At 38.1% G+C, this 25,794-nt stretch overlaps 1 protein-coding gene across 2 annotated transcripts in view; it reads left to right on the top strand.

Annotated features, from left to right (window-relative positions):
- The first annotated feature begins 6,922 nt into the window (after positions 1-6,922).
- The window catches only part of COG6 (component of oligomeric golgi complex 6), a 53,832-nt gene continuing 34,960 nt past the window's right edge, over positions 6,923-25,794 (top strand). The window contains exons 1-8 of one of the 2 annotated variants that reach the window (XM_050331660.1): positions 6,923-7,075; positions 7,647-7,790; positions 8,159-8,230; positions 11,715-11,773; positions 21,295-21,406; positions 23,396-23,478; positions 23,707-23,777; positions 24,942-25,035. In XM_050331660.1, the coding sequence (XP_050187617.1) occupies positions 6,947-7,075; positions 7,647-7,790; positions 8,159-8,230; positions 11,715-11,773; positions 21,295-21,406; positions 23,396-23,478; positions 23,707-23,777; positions 24,942-25,035 (764 nt within the window). In that variant the 5' untranslated portion in view covers positions 6,923-6,946. Of the gene's footprint in view, positions 7,076-7,168; positions 7,304-7,646; positions 7,791-8,158; positions 8,231-11,714; positions 11,774-21,294; positions 21,407-23,395; positions 23,479-23,706; positions 23,778-24,941; positions 25,036-25,794 lie in introns of those variants that run through there. The other variant, XM_050331661.1, reaches the window with a different exon arrangement.

The following is a 25,794-nucleotide window of genomic DNA, read 5'->3' as shown; positions in this document are numbered from 1 at the left end:
TTGTCAAAACTCTCATCTGAGCAGCAAAAGCACTGCGCTTTTTCTTTCCAGTGTAATCACAGAGCGACACCAGTACTATCCAGTCCATCACTGTGCTCCCTCCTGCTGGTGGGCCCGGGACAGGCTAGGTCACACCATTGTCCGTTCTTGGCAGAGCTGCCCAGACTCCTTCCACCATCGCTATTTCAGATTGCAAATGGACAAATATGCACCACAGATACCAAAGTTTAGAAACAAGGTTGCTTCCTACAACCTTTGCCTTCCCTTGGGGACATAATTATTTGCTTCCAGTGCACCAGTCATGGGAATGGCAGTCCTGTAATAATGCCATGAAGACAGACATGACCATCGGCAAAAGGATGCAAGATAATTTTAGAAAGAAACTGCAGGTTTAAATCTATTTCTTCTGGAGGTGAGCAGGTATTTTGCAAAAAATTCTTTGCAACTCATCTGCAGTGACCGCATCCAGTGTCAGCCATTAAGTAATAAGTTATTTTTATCCACAGCAGCTCTCCAGCATCTCTGAGGGTGATGGCATCTCGCCAAGGCTTTGGAAGAGCTGCATGAGCTCATACACGAAGATGAATGGTTGAGGCAAGCCCAGATGACACTTCTGAGTCAACTTTACAGAAAGAATCAAATCCAAAGATATTAGGTAACTCCACGCTGGAGTTGCTGGCAAGTTGTTTTGCTACCCTCCTGACAGATGTCAGAGAGTGAGTCTTCTGGCATTTTAAAAACTTTTACCTTTCCTGAAGTAGCAATAAAGTTCCATTAAACTCACCCAAAGAGAATTGTTATGAGCACTAGGAAAAGCTATTTATGAGACCCATTCCTGTAAAATGATGTTGATGTTGTAATACTGCTATGAAAATGGCCATGATCATCAATACAATTTCTGTAACTCTTACAAGCAACATCCCTAAAGTGCTCTTTCACAGGACAGTGGCTTTTGTGGTGAAGCTGTCCCATTTTTGTTCCGTGCCACACCACTGCTTGTGCCCTCAGCTTCTTGGCTCCAGATTCACTTTTGCCTGACAAAATTGTGGGCTGCAATTTAAAAGGAAGTTTCTACCTGGCAGATGTCTCTGACCATATACTCTTGTCCATTCTATGCCAATACAAATATTCACAGAGGATTTGTTGGATTAGCAAGGTGAGAAATCTATCATTTTGTGCAATTACATCCCAATCAACAGCCACCAGGTCCAGTATAGCAGCTACTAACACTAAGGACTGTACCTTTGATACCGACTGTGGTAAAGAAATTGGCAGGAGCTGAGAGAAGCCAGTCATACTACCCTGCCTCCGTGCAGAAGTGTAAGTGCATGCGGATGCAAAAAGGGCAAGAGGGCAAAAGCTATCTAACAGGAGTTTAAAAGTAGCTTTGGAAAAGTCAAATAGGCTTCAAAACAGAGACCAGCCAGTCAACATAACAGAGAAAATAAAAAAGAAAGGGACGCAAAAAATGCACTTCACTGTACATTTATGCATCTCTTGTCCTGCCATGTGGAGTTATACTATCTTGGAGTCCTCTATGAATCCTGAATGGCAGCAATGTATGATACATTTATCATGTGTCTTCAGTGACTTGAACTGTAAACACAAAGTGAACACAGTGGTTGTGTTCTGGAAATAACAAGAACACCTCAGTGAGGAACAGTCATAGCTCATCACTGGCTGTGGGGGCTTAAGGCAGTGTCTGGATTTCCATTAAGGGTTTGCAATGAGCAGTCTGTTCACAAGAAACATGCCAGAAAAGTCAAGGGAGTTAAAAACTACACAATTTGACTGAGATCCATAAAACATAGACATTTGACCCCCAGGGTCAAATTATAATCCAAATGCTGAATTATAATACAGCAGTAAGAGGAGCTGTCAAAAAAAGGGAACTCAGCCAAGTTTGTAGAATTTATGGTCTTTGTTAAAAATTGTATTGCTGATGTACTTACTCCAAAGGCATTTTTCTAATGCCATCATTCTTATGATTTATTAGATCTACCTTTGGCTTGTCATGATCCATGTCATGGCCATGTCATGTTCCCATAGACAGCCTTGTGTTGATCAGCTGATGTGAAGGTATTGCTCAGTAATTTATGTATCATTCTCTAGATCTTCTCTCCCAGAGACTGACTTCAGCTGAGATCAGGATGCAGTCGAGGGTACTGTTTCTTTGTCTGATGGTGAATAGTTGTAAATTTTGTTCAGTTGTTTGGGTAACTTTTATTTCATCTGTAAACCAGAACACATTTCAGAGACTTTTTGCCAGCAGGACATAGGCAGTCATTGCTTGAAGAAAAAGGGTAGCAGGACTGACATATATCATTATGATGTGTTACTTTTGTCCTGCTTCTACTTTTCTTTTCTGGAAAAAATATTCCTCCTTGCTGCTATATTGTTATTGTAATGGTAATGATAAGAGTAATCTTCTATATTACAGATCACATCAGCATACTAATGAGTATATGCAAGGGAAAATAAGCTTTATACCAGAGATATATAGAGACACCTCAGTCACTGAGGTGATGCAGTTAGTCAGCCATAAAGCAGATATTAATTCTCCTGGCTCCACAATCTGAACAATTTGTTTCTTTATTTTAGGTGAAATTTGGGCCCTCATTGAGTGAGTGAGCAATGCTATTGACCTTGCTGGGAATGTGGTCACACAGTTTAGACAACCACTTCCTTAGCGAAGTCCTGTATTCTGTAGCATTCTAGAGCCAAATGTATTTAGACTAAACCCTATCAGTTTTGCTGACACAATACTTCTCTTGACATCAATGGCTGGCTTTTTTTAGCAGGAGATGAACAGGAAGATTTCATGGGTTTGGTATGCATTAAAGTGCATAGTGTACTGCTAGCGTTATCTTTTCAGTGAGTTATAACAAACAGGAGTTTTACAGCTCCTCAACCAGGTGGCTGATTCAGCATCACATATATTATAACCACTCCTGCTGACTGTGAGGCACAACAATAAATCCTCAAGTGAGATAGCATGAGCTAACCGAAAACTTCAGCACTGTACATTCTTCTGGACCTTCAAGGGGGACAGACAGATTTCTCTACATGACTACAGGTTGTTGTCAGGGTGACCTTTGGCCAAATCACTCACAGTCGTATCTTAATTTGCAAAATGGGGTCAACACTGTCTGAGCTTTTGAAAAATTGAAGGAATGGGTTGATTTCATCTGGTGAAAAATACCTACAACATAAACCTCTCAGAAAATAATTTATTAAAAAATCCAGCTCTAGCTGACCCAAAGACACAGAACGTTTTTGCTGTGCTTCTGCCTATCAGATGAATTTTCTATCCCAACCATAGCACAAAAAGGCATCAAAATACTGGAGAAAACTGATGAATAATTTCAGGGCAGAGAACCATTGAAGAACATAAGGCAGTGGTGGATTTCTTTTGGGGCATGCTGTGTGCAGTGGAGAGCCCAGCAGAGCCAAGTTCTACTCACCTGATCCTCAATAGGGGCTGCAGCATAGGGGGCTATTGTCATTTTCACAGGGATGGCATAGTTATTATTAGAGCTAGCTTCCTGCAGATACTCTTCTTCACAGCAGTTGAAAGCATCAGGAGTTGTCAACTGTATCCAAAGTAGTATTATCAAATTCTTTTTATCTATTACACTGTAGAAAATACAGCTAATTATAGGCATTTGTTATTCCCTCCCTGACTTCACTTCATAATCTTTCCTGTTCCTCTGTCCTCTGTGCATATTGAGCCAAGCTCTGTATTAGTCTATCTATCCTTCATTCCTTCCAATTTAATGTATTTTTACATTTTATTTTTCCTTCATCACAAAAATTCCCCTTTTTTCGCCCTCATTTGCCTGGGAAAACACCCATAGCAAGGGCTATTCCTCTTTCTCTGTATTTAAGAAAACATTTCCTCTGTGTCCTGCTCTGTCGCTCCTCTTTCACCACAGGGTAGAGAAATACCAGTTCCAGTCACGTCTTTGAGCCCAGTCAACATATTCAACCATTGGGTTTTATTCTTACCTAGCCTTTGGCAGAGCAGATTCAGATTACTACTACAAACCCTTACTGTCTTTGTCTTCGAAAAGAACATGTACCTCCAAGCATTTCTTACAACAGCATTTATTAGACTGGGCTATGTGGACAGCAAGTGGCTTTCCACCAACCACACACTCCTTGTTGTGCAGACTAAATCTTGCTCCTGTCTGTAATGCACCAAATGGGTGTTTTGTGAACACTTTCACCAGCTGCACAGCAATAAGAGTTGTCTAACAGTCTTGTTGTTTGGAGGGGGGGGGAAGCTCACAAAATCAAAAACCAACACAATAAGGAACTGACATAAGAAAATTAACAGAAAACACCATGCACCAGACATTTCTTTACTGACACTGTAGTTTTACTGCTGTATCAAGCTTTGGTAAGGGAACTTACAGTGAAGTAAATTTCACACACTACACAAGTTGTCTGCCATTGATACACAAAAACTGATAACTGAAAGGAAAGTAGCTTCTGACGGTTACAGATCACAAACTCCTCATTGTTTTATCCCACAATGCACATTCAACTGAATTAACAGGATGTTTGCTGGTGAGCAAGCAGACTGGCAAGAATATCACATCAAACCCCACCTCTGTGACATATAAAGACCATGGAAAATCAACTGAGTTTTAGATGGTGACCTCATTTAACTCACATTTGCATTTTTGTTTAAGAAAACCTGTTCTGGAGAAAAATCTACCCTACAAATATTATTCATAGCAGAAAAAGAAAAGATTTCTTTTTCATAGCTTCATCTAACATTTCTAAAAGATGGACAAAAGATAAGCCCTTTTTTCAGTTGTGGGAGGTTAAAAAGTGCTCCCTTGATTATTCCTTCCCATTTTTTCCAGGAGAACACATGCATAGATAAACACATGCTGTTTCAAAACCTTATTGGTTCCTGTCAGCCCAATGTTTTACACTAGCTGGAAGCATTCTGGCTCATGAAACACATTCTTGAAAAAATGCACACCCATGAAGAAGCATCTGAAAACAGAATTAGTTGCTTCAAAAGAAAGTGCATGTACCGACTGATAGAGGGAATTCTTTGTGGCTCCTTGTACGTTTGTGGAGTAACTTGTTGGACAAGACTTGGCAGTGGTCGTGACTTATCTGACACTTGTGTTTCAGATGTTGGAGTCTTTCTGACTTCAAGGCATACCTTCACTCTGTCAACTCATTCACCAGGTTAACAGCATTTGAAATGTTGCTCAAACAGCTAACAACATCCAGCTGATAGGTGGGAGGGGATCTTTCTAATAATAGTATTTTCTTGACGTGCTTAAATATTAATTGCTCACACCTGTAATGACTTCGGGCTGTTTTATCTCAGAATTCTAACATGGAGAAGTGAGATTCTGGCTCCTGGAAGTTTAGTCAGAAGTAAAGGACATCTAGAAGGAGATAACATCAGTGTAATATGGAGAAAGAGAAACTAAGGGAAACAAGACGTCTGAAAATACTTGAAACACTACTTCCTGACTAGGCAAGGGTAGAAAAAAAGGCACTACACAGGCTGTTCCAAAAAGCTGGCCTTTTATGTAGAGGATCCATGTAAGGAAGTAAACAAACAAAGAGAAATTAAATAGAAAAATATCCTATCACTCTCTCCATCATGCTAAGATTCCAGGAGGGGGGCTCTGGTTATAAAATTTTTTCTTGAGATCAATGATTCAAACTAAAAGAACAAAAACATTTAGAAGCTCAGTGGTCCACCTTGGTCATAAAGGCAAAGGCTATTTGATATCAACTTGCAGTTCTTTTCAGGAAGGGCTTTCAGAAGAGCAATGAATAATCCACACACCACCAGACAAATGGAAACAGACTTTCAATTGCATATGCAAGGTGCTGTTGTTTTCACAGTTAATACCATGATGGGACTCTTGTCTTCTTACATAACAGCTGTGTGCTGTTAGTCGTCTTCTTTCCATGGCATCTTACCTTTATCTGTGTACCTTTGGAAAAGAAAACCCTCGGTCGCATCTCAGTGCTTGAGATGGGACGTGCCATGGCTGCAGCATGAGAGTGGGGCACGTGGCCAGGCTCCTGCGGGTGTTTGGCCCACACCATCAACAGCAGCGTCGCCCCAGGGCCCTGTCCAGGGAGAGAAGCCGCTACTGCCATGGAGCAGGTTGTACCACGGCCCCAGCTGCCAAAGCCACGTCTCCTACACTCCACAGCGAGAGGCAGCTGTGCTGACTTATTACTCTCTCCAGCTGCCTGGAAGGAGGTTGTAACCAGGTGGGGGGGGTGGCCTCTTCTCCCAGGCAACCAGCGACACAAGGGCATGGCCTTAAGCTGTGCCAGGGGAGGTCAAACAAAGTAGGACATTAGGAAGATTTTTTTTTTTTTTCTACAGAAAGGGTGATTACGGATGGGGTACCCATGGAGGCGATGAAGTCACCATTCCTGGAGGTGTGTAAGGAAAGACAGGATGTGGCACTTAGTGCCATGGTCAGAGTGTTCGTTCAGAGGTTGGACTCAGTGATCTCAAGAGGTCTTTTCCAGCCTAATTGGTTCTGTGATTCTGTGCTCTGGAGCTGCGAGGAGACCTCAGCTGTTCACCTCTGTGTCAGTAAACGCACAGCCGAAACAAGATACCTCCTCATTTTGACACACTCCTACAGCTACTGCTGTTGGCTTGTGCGATAGAGATCCCATTTATTTTTCCTTCCTTTCCTAGTCGTGCTCAAAACGAAAGCGTTTATTTCATCAAACAAATACAGCTATTCGGCCTTAGGAAGTGAACCCTCTCACTTAGCATCAACCCAGAATCCTTTATTTATCCCCCTCAGTGCCACTTGTGCCGGGTGACGCCTGGCTCTACGGTCGGCCTGCGGCAGGCCGGAACCAAAGCCCTGGGAGCGCGTTTCCGCCGGAGCCGGCCCGCGTCGGGGCGCTGCGGCCGGACAGGGCCGCAGCCATGGCCGACACGGCCGCGCCGCCGCCGCCGCCCGCGGCCCCCGGGACGGGGGTCCCGGCCGGCCCCGGCACCAACCCGCTGTCCCGCAAGCTCAACAAGATCCTGGAGACGCGCCTGGACAACGACAAGGTCGGTCGGTCGCCGGGCCGGCGGCTGAGGGACGGGGCGGGGGCCGGATGAGCCGTCAGGGGCGGCGGGCCCCGGCAGGCTCCGCGGCGGGGGGCGAGTCCCGGCGTACGCTGAGTTCCGCTGCGGAGCCGCGGGCGGCCGCTTGCAGCAGTGATTACACGCAGCGCTGGGTCTCGCCTCTCCAGCGACATGCCGCGCTCCTGTTTCATCCCCTCTGGTCGTAGGGAGGTTTGTATCGCTTGCCTCGGAGGGCACTTCTAAAGTTTTTTTGCCGTTTCAGTGTTTTCTAGCTGTGAATAGGTCATTCCTTTATAGGAGTAATCTTGATTAAAGCTGCTCTAAAACAGCAGACAGAGTTGTCTGTTAGAAGAAGAAAGGCTCAGCAATTATGTCAGTTGTTTGCCAACTGATCCGCAGTGTGTTTAGGTAGTTTTTCCTCTAAAACCGTTTATTACGCTTGCTTTATTTTTAATAAGACCATGAACTTGGGATGGTTACAGACTATTTAACCTGCTTCTTTGTAACTCTGTGCAAAGTTAAGATTTTTTTTTTTTTAATATATATATTCTAGGAAATGCTGGAAGCACTCAAGGCTCTCTCGACCTTTTTTGTGGAAAATAGTTTACGCACCCGAAGAAACTTGCGTGGAGACATTGAACGACGGAGCTTGGCCATAAATGAAGAATTTGTGCACATATTCAAACAAGTTAAAGAGGTAGCATTTTTGCAGCATGACTAGCTATCTGCTGTGTAATCTAAAGTGAAAAAAAAAGAAGGATTAAGAGAGATTTTGACTGTCCAGGACAAATATACTGTTTAGAGTAAACTCGTTTCCTCGTTTGTTTCATTTGTTGAAAATGTTGTGCAGAGAGATATTATGTTTCATGATATCTCATAAGTCCCAAGTTAAAAGTCCCAAGAGAATGTTGATCTTTAGAGGTGCATTCTCGGCATTGACTAACAGGGAACCCAGAGCGACTATGTTCCTTGTTGCTTGGGCATCTAATTTTGGTGGGATGGAACTGGGCCTGGACATGGCATTTCTGAGTTTAAACGCAGTTACTTTTATTTGAACTTGTTTAGGAACTTGAGAGTATAAACGAAGATGTGCAAGCGATGAGCAGCTGCTGTGAAGACATGTCCAGTCGTTTGAAGGTAATATAGAAATAGATGTGCTTTGTGTATTTTAATTTCTCAGATAGGACTACTTTCTTTTAGAAGGATAACCAATTATTTTTGGAGATGTTTCCATAGTATGCATATTATGTTATTTTAGGATATTAATATGCTTCTTTTTTCTTCTTCAGAAGATATATTGAGCAAGTCATTTTAAGTTTTTCCAAATTGCAATTCAAAATGCAGCAATATACCTACTTTGAGAATAGCAATGTAATATCCACTTGTATGTGAGTGGAGAGGAAATATTCTATTAGATTGGATGTGTGTGAAATTAAAGGGTTAATTTGTTTATTTCCTTTTAAGATTCCTTTTGCATTGACTGTGTCTATCGAGTTACATGTTTGTATAAATACCTCAGCTACATTCATAAGAAAGTATCTTGTAATATGAAGAGGGAAACAAGTGCTGTGCATCTTTAGTGTATTGGTTTTGTTTCGAAACCAACTTTATTTTCCTTTAATCCTGAATCCATATTCTGGATGGGGAGGAAACTTGTGTTTTATAATACATTACTAAATTTGGTTTGGTTTTAGTGTACAAGTTCAATATTCAATGCGGTGTTGAGTATAAAAGGTTTATAGATGCTGAAGTGTAGATATTTTGTCTCACCAATTATGTTCTGCATATAGCACATAAGTTATAGTGTGTGAATGAGAATCTTCCACTAAAAAATCCTGTGAAAACAGTTGTGTTTTCCTCTCCCTATGTGTTTGTGCGAATCTTAGGTGTCCTCCTGCTTAGATAAATAGGTTTCATAGTCATTGTAGAGATGCTTATAGCTTGATGAATTTGCACCAAAAAAATGTGAGACTACAATGTAGCCAAGTGCAGGACTTAATTTTCAGATTTGGAAGGAAGTGGGTAGTGCACCTCAGAGGTCTCAGATCTCTTTGAACACTGTTAATGTGGATGTATGCCCTAGTGCAGTTCAGGAACTGTTAGACTAAACTCTTAGATGTGGAAATGAGTCAAGTGTCCATGCAGATTTTTGCTCTTTTCTACCTTTAGATCATGAAGTGTAACTATCGTCTCTGATTTTTTTCTTTCCCAGAGCACAACCACCCTGCAGAGATTTCTTTTTCTGTTGAAGTCAGTAGGTAGTTTTGTTATGTGCCCCACAGGAGGTTTCCGCTAGAGCCTTGTAGAACTCGTAACTTGTCTTGATTCAATCCATGTTTTCTTTGTCTGTATGAATGTAAAGCAAGTTCATAAGCTCATAAATTTGCACTCAGTTGTGAAATACTCTGGTACTTTAACTGTAATAGGACACAAAGACTTGCAGGCATCTGCTTAAGCTGAATAAGAAGACATAAATGAACTAAGTAGAGCAAATAGAAGATATAAAGAGGAGGATATTTGGCATATAAGGCAGAAAAGTGTGCTAAGAAAAGCAGAACAAATGTAAAGACATGAAAATATAAACAAATATAAAGGCGTCTTATTTAGATAAGCCAGAAAACTTTTTACCTTTGTTATTTTGTAAATTTCTAATACCATCTGATTCAAATAACCATATACTGTCAAATATGGTTTTAGGACAGTGACTTGATAAATGCAGTGGCTGAAAGGGAGAGAAGGAGGCAAGTGCTGAAATGGAATAAAGTGGGGTTGAAGGATGGTAAAAGTTTTAGTTGTATACTGAGGTGGGGAGGAAGAGAAAAATTTTTTTTTTTGGATATACAATAAACATCAAATACCAGCTTTCTGATATTTTCTGTCATGTCTGACTCGTTTCTGATGGTTACCTTGTTTGGTTAGATGTAAGCTCTTACATTTCATACATAAAATAGTGACAATATCTGGCATGTATTTGAATGCATGTAAATATAAATCGGCTTCTTGATACATCTAACTAGATCCAGAAAAACCACTTTTCCTTCCTTTTTGCTCTCCTACCAGCACTATTGCTGGTAATTAGTACTTCTGTCCAGAAAATACTGGAAAGGAAGCAAATGTCTTTTTTTTTTGGGGGGTGGGGGTTGTGTTGTTCATTTGTTTGGGTTTTGTTTGGGTTTTTGTTTATCTTTGTTCAGTTGGGAGATGTTTCTGTTTGTTTTGTTTATTTTGTTTTTGTTTATTAAAATGCGCAGCTCTGAAGGAGGTGATGGCAGAAACCAGTCTGGAATTAGTACATTCCTGTACTAAATAGTTCAGGTCTAGTCTTTTTTTGTCATAGTCAAAAGGCTTAAATTATGAATTTATTAAACCCCTAAATATAATTGTTTATATAAGATAGGAAAAGCTTAAAGATATCTTAAATTATTTTGGAACTACTAGATGTTCAGTAAATTCTGTTGAGTTTTTATGAAATTTGCATGTTAGTTTCCTTTAGAAAATCCAGTGTGCATACGTACTTCTGTTGGCCTTCTCAGGGATGTCAAGACTGGCATCTTCATTTTGGCAAACGCTGTAATTTGGACCTAATACAGTGTTGAAATTATCCACGCAGAATATTTTTATAGCCCTTTCCACCTCTTCACTTGCAATATTATTCTATACTGAATGCATTTGGATTGCAAGATATTTTCTTGTTAAATCATCCTTTTTTCTGCCTAAGGGATCATTGGGGGCATCCAGTGGGAAGCCAACAATTCCAAATGTCTTTTATCTTTTTGCTGGGCAGCAAGTTTCAGAACTCTTTAACTTGGTTTGCAGCAATCCCTTTAGTCATGCAGCTGCTGTCTGATGCAGAATTGTTTCTGCATGAATTCCCTTGCTTTGTCATTACTGAATATTTAGGGCTGTGGTGAAATTGAAAAGTGTATTGCTCTTAGAATTATAGAATCATTTATGTTGGACAATATTTCTAAGGTCATCAAGTCCAATCACTAACCCAGCACTGCCAAGTCCACCAGTAAACCATGTCCTGAAGTGCCACATCTACACGTCTTTTAAATACCTTAAGGGATGGTGACTCAGCCACATCCCTGGGCAGCCTGTTCCAACGCCCAACCACATTTTCAGTGAAGATATTTTTCTTAATAATTTTTCTTGGTCCTTACAGCTCTGTCAGCTGCTTGGACTGTAGAGCTAAGTTTGCTTAGACTAGCAGAGCTGCATTCATCATCTTGTCTGACAAGTCTGGATGGACACTGCTTCTGGACAGTTTAGCATCCAAAGGAATTTTTTTCATTTTTCATTTTGTAAGAGCAAACAACTTGCAGTTGATGGACAAACAAAATAATCAGAACTATTTCTAACACTTATAATGTTTCTGTATTTTGAATATAAATGTATATAAACATGAAAATATATATGAATAAGGATAATAATATTTTTTCCTGCCCGGAAATAGGGAGAGTTAATGAATAGTTGTTTAAAGAAGGCCTTTTGTTTCAAACAGTACACTCTTTAGATTGCTTATAGTTGGAAAGCTTCAAAAGTATTACAGATTTTAAAGATGGTGTAATGCATTTGATGTTTGTGTTTCACATGCTTCATAATTCTAATTGTATTCTAGGCAGCAAAGGAACAAACCCAGGACTTGATTGTAAAAACCACAAAACTCCAGGCAGAAAAGTATGTATACCACCTTATTTTTCTGATGGAATTTTCTTCTAGATGTTATCCTGCCACTCCTATCTTTGAGTAATGACTTTGGGTTTTTTTTTAACACCGTGTTTGTAGCTCAGTTGGAATAAAAATATTGCGTTCTCAGTTTATTGCTAGAGGATCCAAAAAGGTAAGAATGTATGTTATTGCTTATTTCAATAAAAATTGGCTTTTTAGGGAAAAGAATCAATTACAGTGACATAGCATGCTAGATATGGATGTGCTTTACTTACTGTCAGTTGATAATGTAAATTATATTGTGTTGTAGCAGATATGTACCAACTCAATGTCTCATCAGTTTGACAGGCTTCTTGTTGTTGTTAATGCTTCATATCCAGTGGAAATGACTCTCTGGTTCAGGGACTGTATGAGGGAATGAAAAGCTGGATTCTTACCTACTCTTCCATATTTAAAGCTAACTGTAAAATACAGAAGTGCTGTTTAATGAGCCTAACACTTATTACTTTTTCCCTTGGTTCTCCAGCTTCCTGTGGAAGAAAAGATTTGTATTTTACTCTTTTCAGTATTTTTATTCATGGGAAGAGGATAATGGCCTATGACAGATGTTTTTACGACTAGGTTTTACAGCTTTAGGTTTTCTCGATGTAGAAGAACGAATCTCCTTGTTTTATGAGCTTTCTTATGAAAATTATATACAGTTTTCTGGAGGTTAGAAATAATTATTTCCAGTAATAAGTTTCTAGTAGAAATTACAAGTTTGGATAGCTCTCTGCAGGCTTTCAAAATCAGTAGGTTCATGTTGTGGACTTTGGTAGGAAGTAGTTTATGTCCTGTGGAAGTCTGAATGTGAAGTTGGAGTCTAATCTATACACATTTTAAAGGCTGAATGTAGAATAACTGCGTAAAATGCAATGCTGGTTCATATAAAGTGAAGGATTCAGTAGAGGCACAATTTATGCAAGTGAGCAGAAGTGAAGTCTTTGAAAATTTGTCATTTTGGATACGAGTATATAATGTAATAGGACAGAGAAGTGGTCATATATTTTACAGTCTCAAGAAAAGGAAATCTGCTTTGATGCCTTGTTCAGAAGGAGAATGGAAGATACCAAGACCAATCCCAAGTGGTGTATGTCCATTAGAGGAGAAGTATAGAGTAAGTTCCATTAAAGGAGATTATGCAGGCTGTACAGCAGCATTTCCACAAATAGTCCTTACTTGCACCATAGTTTACTTAAAAGACTTTCTGCTAATTCTGTTAAAAGATAGAACATCCCACTAGTGTGAAGAGGAAAAAAGTTTAGGAAGTAGCCTGTCCTTCTAAGAGTCTCTGTGACCTCTGAGTGCACAAGAACTTGTGATTCTGCAGTCTGGTGGTTTTGGAAAATTCATAGTGCCATTTATTATCAAAATAAACTTTTTTCCCTGTGTAAACTTAGGAAAAATTTAGGTAAAAGATACAATGCAAGGGTTGCTCTGTTCCTTTTGGGGCATTGTAATCATCTCTTATTTTAATTTGTTAATTGACTCTTTGTTCTGATGCATCCCTCTGGTTCACATCAGGCATGTGAAGAGGCATCTGCTACCAAACGTTCGGGGTTTCTTAAAAGCTGAAGTCTTGCTTACAGTCAGAAAAAATACAGGTCTTAAATTACTGATTCCTTTAACTCAACAGATGACATTTTTTAAGCCAACAAAGGAGTAAATGGTGAAACTGTAAGGGCATGGCTTCTCTGTCTCCTGAGGGTTGTCGTAAAATGCTGTCTGATTGAAATGTAGAGATGAAAGCTGGACCTGTTCTATTATGGTCTTCTATTATGCTTAGCATTTATCTGATTCACTTTAGCTTTTCTTTTTTCCTTAAAACTGAGACTTATCACAATGTAATAGAACCATGTAAAATGAAATAAAGTAGTCCAACACGTCCAACTCATCTCTCCATTACATAAGGTTAATTTATTACTGTTCAGTAACCTAGCGTCTTGAATAGGATGTTCATTTTAATGTATTTCAAAACAAACTTTTACAGTAAAGAAAAACTGAGGTAGTTAATTTAGACAATTTCTGGGAATTGTCAAAAATCCACTTCCATTTAATTATCTTCACAAGATTTCTGTGCATTTATTTGAGCACACTAATACTGCTTTCAGGTTGCATTAGATTTTTTAAGTATAGTAGTGAGGAGATTATTTTGTTTTCAGACAAACTGCTGTTTTACAAGATGTAGGTTTGTTTAATTGCTATTGCTAGTAGGCTGACAGAAAAAGGATGTTGCTCCTTGAAGTGAGATTTTAATAATAGCTTCCTCTGAGTTGTTGGTTCTCTTGTCATTAGATGTTACTTCTTTTCTTTCTTGGTATTAAGCTGAAAGGGAGCCCCTGGTGGTCTAGTGGTTAAGGGTGCCAAGACCCGGGTTCGATTCCCGGTCAGGGACACTCCCCGGGCAGATGGAGCTCGTTAGCCCTGTAGGCAATCCATCTACGTCCTAAGGACCTCGCTGCCACCGTCCAAACTCGCTTGGCCCTGGCAGATGAACCTTAGGATTAAAGGGTGGGCTCAGTTCCGCGCACACTGTGTCTCACCTAAAAAATCCAATGCGCAGGCTGGAAGGTGTAAAGACCTTCCCCGGATCTTCGCTCGCGAAGACTGGCCATTATTAAGCTGAAAACTTACTTGCAATACTAAACTACTTCACCTTGCATGGGGAACAAGCATCCTGGAATTCAGTAGCTCCCAAACCAGAGAAATAACTGTTCCAAAATACAATATGCAGAATGCTGGTAGCCTGTCTTCGTAGTGAATCCCCCAGCCACTTAATGGTAAGATATGCAAGATTGTTTTTGAGGTTAGCCACAATTGTGGAGGTAACAATTGAGGAGACAGACTAGAAGGTAATAGGTACGATATTAATTCTTAAAAAATTGAGTAAGGACAATTATGTGAGTGTGTGTATGTGCTCAGGGGGCTCACTGAAAATAAGTCTGCAGAAATAAAAAAAATGGTGAGAGCTAGAAGTAGTTTTCTGGAAGTAAAGACCATAATACTCTGAAAACTATTATGAAAAAATGAGAATGGAAATGGCTTGGACAGATATTTTTTGAGTCAGGCTCATGGGTCAGAGCATTGATTGAGATTATGCACTAGAACACTTTTACACCTTCTCTCATTTTGCTCTCCTCTCTTAATTGTGTTCTTAAACACAAAATTTGTGTTTCAGAACAAAACTTGTATTTTGATGTCAGAATTCTTGTTATGTTGATTGCAAAAAAGCCAGTTTGTTTAGCAAGGGGATTGTTTCACTTTTTAAAAATACATTAAGTATGAATCCTAAACAGGAATGTAACACTGTTTACTTCAATTTGTTTTAATTGTATTACATTCAGAATTGTTCTTTACTCAGATTCAACAAATGCCATTCTTGGAATTAAGTCAATGACTTGACTGTCACCTCTGTGCTCAACACAAGCTCAAAAGTATTAGGAAAAATATTTCGTAGTGGGCATCTGCTTCAGTAGTGCTACACTATTGATCTCTCATGCTTGTCTGTTGGTGATGCCTTTCTCCTTTTCTTTTCTAAGAAATATATTTTTTGTCATAGTCAATTTGGATGTGATGCAGGAAGTTCAGCACTATTAGTAGCAGGTTAGAGAGGTTTGATTTTATCAGCAAATGCTAAGAAAAGTGGTGATCTGGTGGTTTGCACTCATGAGATGTATTTCATGTCTTGACCTTTTGAAACTTGTAATTACATTTATTCCCATGAATAAGCTTCATGAGAAAAAGCATTGATTGCCTAAACTTAATTATAATTGGATGTGTGGGGGAGGGTGAAGACTTGAAATTTTGAGGCTGATTTTCATTCCTATTTGTACCAAGTTAAAGCATAGGTAACAAGGTGTAACAGAGGAATAAAACTAACTAGAATGGATCTGAAAATTAAAAAAAAAACCCTAATTTGTCACATTCTCACCAGAGGAAGTGCAAAACCTTATTTGTTGCCCGCTTTTCTACCTGGTAACCATGTCCTCTGTTGAGACGTGAGGTTCATATGAAAGGGGGTGTGGTTTTACAAGTTGAGAAACATTCATTGGAAGTGCAGAATCAGTTACATGATACCATTTCTGAATCATGTTTGTTTAATCTGTTCTTAGAAGAAAAGTCTAGGAACAGAGAGCCCATGGTCTTCACTAGAAGTTGATTTTGATTCTTTATTGTTTTCCTACTCTGATTTAGTTCTCCTTTTGCTGCTGGTTAAGCTCATTTGTTCTGATCTTATTCCAGGTGGATGTAGACAAGTATTTTAATTTTATGCCTTTGGCAACATTTTTTAATTTGATGGCAGATTTGAAGCCAGACTAAGCAGGCCCCCTTGAAGTGGCTTTATATCAGATTTCATAAAATATGAGCTGAAGAAATTAGTCTGTTTGGTGTGATTTCCTGTGAATCAGGTGTAATTTCCTATCAATTAGCTCATCTTTATAAGATGGAAATGCACTTCTTTTTAATTTAATCTCTGTGCACAACTTAGAAACCATATCTTGTATCTTAACCATTGCTGAACACTGATTTACCTAATAAGTGTGTGTCACAGTGTGTGTGTATATATATATCATGTGATTGCTGCAAAGTTCTGAATATGAATTATTTGTCCAGAGTATTCTGTAGATACATACCCATGTTTATAGGAAACCTAATTGGTACGAAAGTAGAAAATTTCTAAATTCCATTAATTTATTTACAGTATATAAGCCTTTTTATTCTAGTGTTTAATAATCTCTTTGGTATAATTTGAATCGTTTGGGTGCAGATGTGTTGCTTAACTTTTTAGTCTTTTTGATTTTACCTATTTATTCTTTGAGCAGAATGTATTAGATGACAGGACTGTAGCATTGCAGGCTATCTGTCTTTAGGATTGGGATTACAGATGGGAGAAGGTCAAGTCCACATTCCTGCTGCCACCTGTTTTTTGCATGATGACTGTTACAAACTCATCAATGGTTCAACACATGACTAATGCATTATATTTACTTTTTGTATGTATTGCTAATCATGGAACACTTTCCCCAAAAGCTCATTCTTTCCAGGAAAAGCCTTTCTGTAATTTCCAATCTAATTCTTGGATATAAATTGACTGTTTTCTCATATTGTCCTTTATCTTAATTAGAGCTTCCTTCATCTCCTGTGTTAAATTAGGTTTTCTATTCCCATGATCATCCTACTAGCTCTGGTCTAATGGGAGTTCATTGTTCTTGAACACAGATGATCAGGATTGTGATCTGTTTTCCCGATGAGCTCTCACTAAAGCCTTATTTACTATTACTGCTATTTTCCTGTATCCTGGAAACGTTAGACAATTTGCTCTATTTTCTGTGCCTCCCTATTTTTGAATTGAGAAAATTTCATAGTTACATCCTAACTGAATTGGTCCCTGAATACCTTCTCACAGTATTTTAGTTTTCCTTTAATAAGAGATGTGTTTGATAGATAAAACACAGAATAAAAACATTTGTTCTCAGCATATAGAAATGCATTTTTGCACCTGGTACTGAAAAATGCTTTCCTAACACTTTCTTGTGTGCAAATGTTTTGTTATATAGTCTATTTTGTTATATAGTATATTTGCCTTTCACAAAAGCCATCAAAGAAAAGTAATTTTTGCAGCTGCTGCTTAAAAGCAGACTTTATACAAGTCTGTTGAAGATGGTTGTTATTTCTTTATGAGATAGAAATACTCCATCATTCTGAGGCTTTAAAAATGTGTTGAATCCTCAGTATCACAAATGGAAAGTAATTCAGTATATGTTGCTCTGATTCATCCTAGAATGAGCAGATTTTTGTGCTGCATTTGGTAGCATAATAAAATAACTTTGGAAAATTCTGCTTCTCCTCCACCTCATTTTTGAGCTCTGTTGGTGATAATCCCAACTAACAGTGCACGTTTGTATTTGATTCAAGGGAAAAGTGCACGAAGTGCATACTTTTCCCAGCCTTTTCAGTTCTCTTGCAAAAGAATTCTGTCTCCCTGGTAACGATTAAAACTGGGGAAATTGCTCTTTGTTGGAATCCCGTCCCCTGCCCAAACTCCAAAGTCTGCTAACACTCGGCACTTCCCCCTTTGCATCAATGCAGCATTCCCATGATCTGTTAATTTTGTGCCTTTATGGAGGGATGACTTTGGTAAAGGAAGAAAAACAACTTTGGGATAACAGCACAGTGTGGCCTTTCCTCAGCTGTACTGCACTGCTTAGAACACAATTTAAAATTATTGTGTCTGTACAAAGACCAGTGCGTCTTGAAATGTTCAGGTGTCTGCACAGGTGCCAACTGCAGTGGGTTTTATGTAAGATGACCTTACTCTAGCTTTTGTTGTTACCTGCATTGTGTTTTGTGTGGCACTTATTGCAGTGAATTGGCTATAGTAAACTTGAATGACATGTTGATCCATTTCCCTGCTTTAATAAGATTGATGAAAATCTATTTAAATACCTCTTAGCTTATGTCTGAGGAAATACATATATATATATATTTAAGTAGAAATTAAATAGCTGTGTGAGTGTACTGGTCTCAGTAATACTGGAGGACATAACCCCTTACTGCCAGGTTAAGGATCAAGGTTATGTCCAACTTACATATTTTGTTCCTGGTCCATCATCTAGGATATAGGATCTCTTTCTCGTGCAGATTGATAACCAAGGCAACTTTTGTAGCTGTCACAAGCAGAGCTGGCTAACCTGGATTCTGAAAGCAAGCAGCTTGTTGAAATAGCATGTTCTTTATAAAAAGCCCAAAAGAAATAGCTTTGTCAAAGTTCAGATACATGCTTTTGTTTAGGATAAATGTTGGTCACCACTTCCCAGTCACTCTCTTGAGAGAGGGCGGTGAAACATTGCTGCCCCCTTGAGGTTGATATCTTTTGTTTACCTTGTGAAACTTTTAACTTGCTAGTGTGCTGGAGTTTAATGTATTGACTCTGTTTTATATAAGTTAATTATTGGGAATGTGCAGAGTGCATCAGTGAGCAGTTATGGCAGGTGTTAGCCCGAGATGTGGCCAGGGATGGGAATGTCTTTAGCGCACAGTGTTGGATTGAACCTTGTTCTCTGTGATAGCAAAAAAGCAATGGAGGGAGGACTGTGAAGAGTGACGACTTGCAGAAGGAGAGACATTGATGAGCAAGGTCGTTCATTTTTTATAACCCCACACAGAATTCCAGCATGGACTAATGTGCATGCAGTTTTTACAGTTCTGAAGAGTCCTTCCTTATTCTCTGAAAGTTTACTGCAACCACAATTCCAACAAAAAACTGAAAAAACTGTTACGCCCAGTATATCAAACTTCTTAAAATCAGACTTCTACCTGCCTCCAGTTTGGTGGAAGTATACATTCAAAAAATCTAAAGGACAGAAGATAGTAATACGAGGAAATACTCTGTAAGAGCACTTAAAAGTTTATACACTCAGGAGATAACAGGTTCAAAGAACAGAAAAGTTTCATAGCACCCCAACTACTCCTATGTTTATGGGAGATTTGTTTCCACTGAAACCAAAGAAGACCTTGCATTTGCTTTCTCTTCTCTCTTTCCTATCTTCCTTCTCTTCCCTAATGGGAGGAATAATCCAGTGTCGGTATTTTCAGCTTTGTGGATTGATACTAAATTGAGATTTCCATCACAAGAGGAGAAACTTGAAACAACTATTAACAGCTAATTCACTAAATTACATTGTCTATTGTTTCAATCAAATCCATTGATGGCGACTTCAGGGATTAGACTTGCTCAGCACAATGGAATGAAACAGGAATGTGCAGTTGAAAACAGCATCACTGCATGAAATTATAAGTGCTCTTGCCTGATTTTCAATTTGAGTAGCTGTCATATGCCTCTAGGGTTTTTTTGGGTTCTAGTATTTATCATTATGATTAATGTTATTATTTGTAACTGACTATGATTGACTGAAATGACCTCCTTTTTATACCCCAGAAGAGTTCAGAAGTGTGGTTTTGATGAGCAGTTTCATAGCAGCAGTGAACTAAGTAGTCATTGCCAACTTGTGTCTGGCCACTCATGGTGCTGACACACCCCTTAATACAGCAGAGGTGCATCATGTACAGAAGTTGCATGTACCCCACACACCCTGAGCACAGACTGTGGGACACTGAATTAGCAAATACAAGTAATCTCCACCCCCTAAAATAAAAACTTTTATTGTTTTTCCTGCCATATTTTTTCCCAGATCTGATTCACTACATGGCAGTATAAAGAATGGTTCTGTCACAGCAGGATCAGGCAGTACAGGGCAGGGATGAACAGGGATGGCTGAGGCAGCCTAAGCAGCATGGCCATCACTGGTGGAATATATTACTACAGAGTGGACCTGATCCATCTTCTGTCTGTTGCTAGAAAGGCATAGTTATCCTCAGGAAATCACAGGCCTAATATTGAATTAAAAATACTCTTTTGTGAATATCTTCTTGTCTGTTTCATGTATGTTTTGTAGATCGCTTCTCTTGGTACTTTTCCTCTTACACCTTGACTTCCTTTATTCAGATTTTAACACATAATCTTCTTACTGAAAATTTACAGAATATGTTAAAAATGGTGTTTTTCCATTCTTCTTCCACTGTGTTGGAAGGTGCTATGATGCATGGATACAGCTACTGCCATTGCCTGTTTAATTGGTCAAAATCATTCTCCATCGCTCTTGTTCTTTCCTTAGGAAACATTCAGCTTCATGGAGACCCTAAGTTTGCAATTGTAGAGTTGACTTAGAGAAACTAAGTGGATAGGTGGATTTTTAAGGATTTCTAATAACTAATTAGTGTCTTTTCAATGTCCTGAAAAAGTAGTCTTTATTTGCTGGAATGCAAATACTCCTTTGCTACAGGAATCTCAACCCATGCCATCTGTGTCCTTCTGTGGTTATAAAGGTGTGTGACAAAACATGTGCAGGAAAATGCTGCAATGCTGCCCATGAGATGGTGTTTGCATATTACATCCCTGCTGTACATTATTTCAGGGTGGGTAGTCAACAACAGAATTAGCCATTGCATTGTGATTGCTTGTAAGATTAGTAAGTTTGTGTCCCAACTGTATGTTGTTACAAAGAAATGGACCTGGTCTGCAGAAAATAGATTAATGGTAATTTTCTCACTTTGGGTGCTACAACTTTTTTTTGTGTCTCTCTAAAAACCCAGAGACATAAACCCCCTTTCCTTGGTGAATTTGAAAGGAAATAATTGCAAGCATTACAACTGTACAAGCACGAAGTATCTGAATTAGATAACTTGTGATACAAATACTAAAGTAATATTTTTTTAAAGAACTTAGTATTGTCTTTACTGAATAACCTATGTAAGCTTAATAGAAAACTGTATGTGAAGCAGCAACTCAAGTGTTTGGTGGCAGGAATGTACTATTATAATTTAATAACACCAAGTTCTGACACTGATTATATTTCCACAAGTACGAAAATGAAAAATAAGTCTGAGATAAGCATAAAAGCTAATGTCCTCTTCACTTTGTTTTATTACAGTCAGAGATTAGAAATGAAAGCACAAGTTGCAGATGCATTCATAGCAAAATTCCAGCTGACACCAGATGAAATGAACCTGCTTCGAGGCACGAAAGATGAGCCAATTACTGAGGTAGCTCAATGAACATTAAAAGCTTTGCCCTGAACTAAAATGTAGAAGTGCCCTAGCCGAATTGTACATGAGATCTTATTTGCAGTTTGCAATTTAATTTTTTATGGAAGAATGTACCTTTTAACAGAACGGTGAATTTCTGATGAGTTTGAAATATGTGATTAAAGATTAAAGTATAGAGAAGGAAAATCAGCATTAAATTCTGGTTTGTGTAATGAGTTTAAGGGGCAAATGATCTCTCATGGTTCTACACTTCAAAAAGACCTTTATGAAGTCTAAATTTTCAATGAAGATGTTTTGAAACTTCACCACACTCATATAAGGCAAATGAGAAGCTCGCAGCTCTTCAGTAATGTGTAGTACTGCTCCTGTGCACGTGTGTGTACATTTTGCATACTCACATGTGTAGGTATTCAGTGACTTGAAGCAATACAAGCTGAGGCTTTCCCTCAGTATTACTTGGTTGATGAAAATATTAGGTGCTGATTCACTTCTAGCCATTTTCCAAAACTGTTTTTGGAATATGTTTATGGTTTGAATAAGAAGTCACATTGTTCTGCAGTAAAAGCAAACTGAATAGTGAGAGAATTGAGTATACTTAATAGATTTTTTTATTATTGTAATTGCATGGAAACCTTCACTTAAATCTAGACTGCCTGCTGAGACATACTATCTCTATTCCACAGGCATCCTGTTTGCAGTTAAAGCGTTACTAAAGATATGGAACTGATAACTATAAACAGTGCTAATGAAAGCATAAATGGAATGTGTTAAATGATTGTGCACTTGAGTAATTGCTGTGTGCTTTTTTTATCACTATTGCCATGAAAGAACATTCAGGTTTCTAGAAAGCACATTGCAGGGAACAATGACAGCAATGCTGTGCCAGTTATTCAGTGCTTGGTTTGCAGCAGAACGAGGATTAGGCTTTTTTGATACTTTGTCTAAAAAATGTGCGAAGGTAACTGAGATACAGTAGTTGTGCTACTTTAGTTGGCAGACTGCACTAGCATGATGTGTGTGCATTTCCCTTCTGATAGAGTCAATCAGCATGCTTAAAACATTTTAGTCAGGTTTCTGTTTTGGGTTTTTTTTTTTTCCTGAAGGAAAAGTGTTTTGGGGTTTTATGAACACGGCACTCAACAAAATTGGTGCAAGGCAGTAGGTTAAATCAGTGGCCCACTTCACCTAGAATATGTCTATTTTTATGTGATGAGCCAAAATGAAACTACTTTCCCGAGGCAAACTGTTCATATCACAGAAGATATAACAAACAGTTGTATCTCAATTAGCTGGTCTCCTCCGTGATGTTTGATAGATGACTTGGTTACAAGATGTGTTTGAAAATGTTACTGGATTTTCATGTGCTGTCTGAAACAGTAACAATATAACCCTTTTGGCTATATGTCCATCTCTTCTAGGGTTTGTTGGTTTTTTTTTCTTCACTGCCGCTCCTGAATTATTTGGGGGGAAACATTGTTCTGGAAAACCTTAGTCCATTCTATTGCAATGTTTCATGTTTTTTAAGAAATTGTTACCCTATTTTATGAATAGAACAAATATCAGCCTGTAATCATTGTACTTTCTAGTGTTTCGGTTTGCTCCTAAGTTGCCAACATTAATGGGAGATCATGTAATGTGTAGTAGTGTTCTCAAAATCTCCTCAAACTGTTAACTAATAAATGTGAAACACACACATACTATATAAGGCAGGTTAAAAACATGTCTTTACTGCATTTTTTTCTTTTTGTTTTGTTTTATGGAAGAAAAGTTTGATGCAATGGGAAACTAAAAAAATCCTGAGACTCTTAAAGTGCAGTGAGGTGGCAGAGGCAGGGTGTGTAATTTAAAAGCAACTTTTGGGACACAGACCCACAAGGAACATAAGTATGGGATTGAAATGGGGAGTATAGGGTGCTAGAGATTTGATTGAGAAGTTACTGCTTTTAAACACTGCTTTTATTTTATTTTATTTTTAAATTGATTTAGGATTTTTTCAAGGCTTTAGGACGAGTAAAGCAAATTCATGATGATGTCAAGATTCTCCTCCGGACAAATCAGCAAAGGGCAGGGTGAGTGCTACTTAAATGAGTGCAAGATAACTATTTACAGTTAAAAGCAGAAGTTAAAACGTCTCATTCTTTACTTCATGTGATTGTACAGAGTATTTCACAAAAAACTTCTAATAATAACATTTTAAAATCTGTCATAATAATCACAATGGTGTCTTTTATTTGACTTGCACGTGCCTTTCCTACCTAAAATAGTATTTGCAAATGAACTTTTTTTTTGTCTTGTAGCTTGGAAATTATGGAACAGATGGCTTTACTGCAAGAGACATCTTATGAACGCCTTTACAGATGGACTCAAAGTAGGACTAAGAATGTTTTTATGTTTATGAATATTGTTATGATGATTGCTTTAATTCCTTCATGTGGATTGAACTTAGCAAAAACCCTTTCCAAGATACATTAACATTTTGGTTTCCTTCTTAGTGAATGATTTTTTATGACCCAAATAGGTAATTGGAGATTCTCTCCTTTTTTGGGCCAGTCCCATCACTGTAAAAGTGTATTATTTATTTGTATTTTTAATAGATGATTTTCCAGAGAGTGGCTACTTCAGTTTGATAGTCCAAACAAATTGTCAATTCTATTTCTGTGCGGGTTAGAGTGAAGTTGTTATCTTTGACCATTTGGTAGTAAGATCTAGTTTAGTTGGAGGAGTGGTGTATTACTTTTAAAAATTTTTTAAAAAAAACCCACCTCCTTTGAGCAGGATGCTCTTTTGACTGATAATAGGCAATTATTTTTTTGTTACGTACTCTGGATCTAGGCATTTGTGTTCAGTGTAACATCTTGAAAGTGTGAAATGGAGATGCTTTTTTATTAGTTCTCTCTTCTCCAAAGACATTGACAGTAAGTTTCTTGGAAAAAAAAAAAAATTATGCACCGTGATTTTTATATTCATTTGGTGTTCTTCAGAGGCTGCTGAAACCTCAGATAATAGTTGTGGTTTCACCCTAATGAAAAGTCATAAATTTTATGCCAATGTTTGATTTAGTTTATAGTGATTTCCACATTCTTGCGTGGATTATACAAGATATAGTTATATAGTTAATGTGGGGAAAGGTAAAAAATAACAAAAACGAACAACAAAACAAACCCACAGCTTGCTTAAATACTTGCTCTCTCTTTTCGTAATAGTTCACCTGGAACATGGTAAACAGTTCTAAAGGAGCCCAACAGAATTCTGGTGGTTGAATGATTCACCATTTGTATGTAGGCACAAACAAATACTAAACTTCCCTTAAACATTATTATTGTTGAAATTTGTGATGGATATGCATTTTACAGTACTGCTTGCAGGGAAATTTAATTATATTAACGCTAACTAGCCCAGGTAGCATATTCTAAAGACTTCAATTTATAATCAAAAACCTTTGAGGTTTTAAATAATTTTCTTGTTTTACAGCTTGTTATAAAATGTATTACAGTGTAAAGAATATGCTTTTATCTGTGTTGATATTTTATAGATGAATGCAGGACATTGACACAAGAATCATGTGACGTTTCTCCAGTTCTTGCTCAAGCCATGGAAGCCTTACAAGATAGACCAGTGCTGTACAAGTAAGTAAAGGTTTGCAGTTATCTTTAACAGAAATGTTGAGCTTATAAAATTTGAAGATGGGCATAAATTACAGTGCCAAGGCTGGTAGCAGTTTATTCCTGTGTCAAATTAAAAAAAAAAAAAGAAAACAAAACATAAAAATATATTTAAAAAATCATGTTTCAACTGTTTTTAGTTTTAGAAGTCTTCTTGACATAATTATGGTACAGTAAATGTTATTGACCTTTTTCCAACTTACTAGTTTCTAATGAAAGTAAAGTGTCAGACTTTTTATTTTAATCCAAATGAATTGTGAATTTCTGCTATGCTCATTCTAGGGTTTTTGTGAAGTAAAAAACACTCTCCAAAGCATGTGATTATCTCATTTAAATTCCCAAAGTAAAAAATTTCTAAAGGCTGATTAGCTCTTACTGAAGTGCCTCGGTAGTAAGAATGTCTTCTTCTATGAGTTGTCCAGTAGTCTATTAAAAACTACTTCATATAGACCTTTAAAGTGTAGGGATACTTGTATATCTATATGTATAAAATACTACTAGTCTTCAGAATTTGCTTCAGGGACTTTGTTAAATACGGTACTTAGTAAAGACAACCACGAGGTGGCACTGTAAGAACTGTTTTTATTAGAGTGACTATACCTGAAGAGGTGGCACTTAAACTTCTTTGCTTTTTAAGTTTTGGGTTGTTTGTTCTGGTTTGGGATTCTTTTAATGCATTCATCACATTTTGCAACTATTGCAAATTACTTTCAACCACAGGTA

Source organism: Myiozetetes cayanensis, unplaced genomic scaffold (genome assembly GCF_022539395.1).
Source record: "Myiozetetes cayanensis isolate MyiCay16 unplaced genomic scaffold, myiCay2020 scf5-8, whole genome shotgun sequence".
In the NCBI taxonomy this organism is placed as follows: Eukaryota; Metazoa; Chordata; class Aves; order Passeriformes; family Tyrannidae; genus Myiozetetes; species Myiozetetes cayanensis.
Note: the sequence above shows the minus strand (reverse complement) of the source record. Positions and strands in the feature narration are given on the sequence as shown.